The sequence below is a fragment of the Trichomycterus rosablanca genome, chromosome 7, assembly GCF_030014385.1.
Source record: "Trichomycterus rosablanca isolate fTriRos1 chromosome 7, fTriRos1.hap1, whole genome shotgun sequence".
Taxonomy (NCBI): Eukaryota; Metazoa; Chordata; class Actinopteri; order Siluriformes; family Trichomycteridae; genus Trichomycterus; species Trichomycterus rosablanca.
The window spans coordinates 7,978,613-7,981,005 of NC_085994.1; the positions used below are offsets into that span (position 1 = coordinate 7,978,613).

Genomic DNA, 2,393 nt, shown 5'->3' on the forward strand with positions numbered 1-2,393 from the left:
AATTATTGTCTTGTTGTTATTATTATATTATTATTGTTATTGATCTTACATGCACAAAATCGCTTTTTACCTTGCCATTTTTTTGTTTTTTACTTAAAACTCATTGCTTTATTTTTTTTTATTTCTTCTTCTTCTTCTTCTTCTTCTTCTTCTTATTATTATTATTATTATTATTATTATTATTATTATTATTATTATTATTATTATTATTATCGATCTTACATGCACTATTTACCTAGCCATTTTTTTATTTTTACTTGAAACTTATTGCTTTATTATTAGTAGTAGTGGTATGATTATTATTATTTTATTATTATTATTATTACAGTATTATTATTACTAATTACTAATATTAATAGTAATAATAATGATGATGATGATGATGATAATAATAATAATCATTGTCATCAATAATAATAGTAATAATAATAAATATTTTCCCGAACAAGGTATTTCTTAAATCCTATTAAGGTTTTGAACTTGTTTAAAGTGAGGTGATTGTAATAACACTAGTGCTGCCTTGTCTTTTAGATTTTAAATTGTAAAATAGGCGATGAAATGAGTTTCTTCTTTAAATGTTTGTTTGTGCATTTTTAAGAAAAACATAAACTAAATAACATGATCTGTTGAATTGGTTTGGTTAGTTTTCTTTATAAAGACTTGGTTTAACATGTGAAGAAGAGATGGGTCATTCCTCTATTGTGAGGCGGTATATCACTTTGAGTACATTTGCATGTCCACGCCAGCTGCACTGTGGAACACGCGCTTCTTTGCGGGCGGCTCGCCTGTAACGCGCACTTCATCCACATTCCTGCACCTTTCTGCGCGCGTCCTGTGGGACTACCCATTGTGAGAATAACACTCGAGTTAAACAGGCAGTATTATTAGAAAAAAAAACTTGGGGCATAATAAGGTGTCTTGGGTTCGCTGCGGCCTTCTCATTGGTCGACCACACGCGCCTGCCCCGAGTGCTCTTATTGGTCAAAGCGCCACGCGACCGGCTCGAGAAGGGGGGCTCCCAGACGCGTGCCGCTTTTAAAACCGACGCTGAGACAGTGTGTAAAGAAATCCAGTTGTGGTACGGAGTGCGCAACAGGTACAGCAAGGAAAGAGACGCCCCCCTCAATACACTCTGCATTGCTTCATAGCTTGTAACTGACGTGCGCACACGGGGAAATGGACATCGAGGAAGGCTTAAGCGAGAACCAGAGGACGGCGGGGGATTCGGACGCACACGCCTGGCTCGCTCCCGCACACGCCGAGTACCTGCCGCACAGCGCGGAGGGCGTGTCCGGTGCGCACTTAAACAAGTGCACCAGGGAGGGTGGCGCGGTGCGTGTGCGCGATCTGTGCCGCCTCAAGGGAGCTACGCGGCCGGATGAGGGCAGGCAGCGCGCACCGTCCAGCAAAGCCGGCACCGTGGTGCAGAAACAGAGGCGCGTGGCAGCGAACGCGCGGGAGCGCAGGCGCATGCACGGCCTGAACCACGCCTTCGACGAGCTGCGCAGTGTCATCCCCTCCTTAGACAACGAGAAGAAACTGTCCAAGTACGAGACGCTACAGATGGCTCAGATCTACATCAACGCACTGTCAGACCTGCTGCGCGCTCCCGGAACAGAAGAACACACCGACGCACTGCCGTCAGTCTACACAGCAGAACGATCTCCAAACGCGTTTCCAGTTCAGATCTCCAGCGTGCCGTTTTCATACGAGGACGAGGCGTTCATCTCCCTAGGAGGCAGCAAGTCTTCCTCTGAATGCAGCAAAGACTCTCCGCGGTCGAGCAGAAGTGATGGAGAGTTTTCTCCACACTCGCACTTCAGCGACTCGGATGAAAATCACGCGGAGCTGCACAGTGAGGATGAACTTTGTGAACTGAAGCTGAGCCGCCAGCGCGTCTTCTAGAGACGCTCGAACACATTCAGTCCTTTTATTCGTGTCAATCGTACAGTATGTTCTCCTGCTGTATGTAGCCGTTTGTACTGGTTTTCAGAACTTCAATTTCATGACTGCTGTTGTTATATTTGCTTTTCCATTTATTCTTAACGCCAATTCGTTTGCCTTTTCGTGACATTGGCACGACTCACCACGCCACATCTACTGCCCCGCGCAGAGTGCCATCACGGGCCCGGATGTCATGTAAAAAAAAAAACTGTCTTCCTCAGATAAACAGACCCATTTTATGTATCTGCAGTAATTTTATAGAATGCGCCTGATTTTTTTTAGTCTTCAAGAATTTGCTACTTTTAAACTTCACTTGCACTTTAAATACAGGCCATAGGCTTGAAGAACACTTTTTGTAATGAATGATATTTTGTTGTTTTTTATGTAGCCTAGTAATGCCAATTTGATGAAGATATTTAATATAGCCATTAGATGTTTTGTATATTTGT

At 43.0% G+C, this 2,393-nt stretch overlaps 1 protein-coding gene across 1 annotated transcript; it reads left to right on the plus strand.

The window, feature by feature from the left end:
- Positions 1 to 1,176: 1,176 nt before the first annotated feature.
- On the plus strand, positions 1,177 to 1,905 carry atoh1a (atonal bHLH transcription factor 1a). The gene has a single exon (XM_062998732.1). It carries the CDS (start codon positions 1,177 to 1,179, stop codon positions 1,903 to 1,905), a length of 729 nt encoding a protein of 242 aa, XP_062854802.1.
- The last annotated feature ends 488 nt before the right edge of the window (positions 1,906 to 2,393 follow it).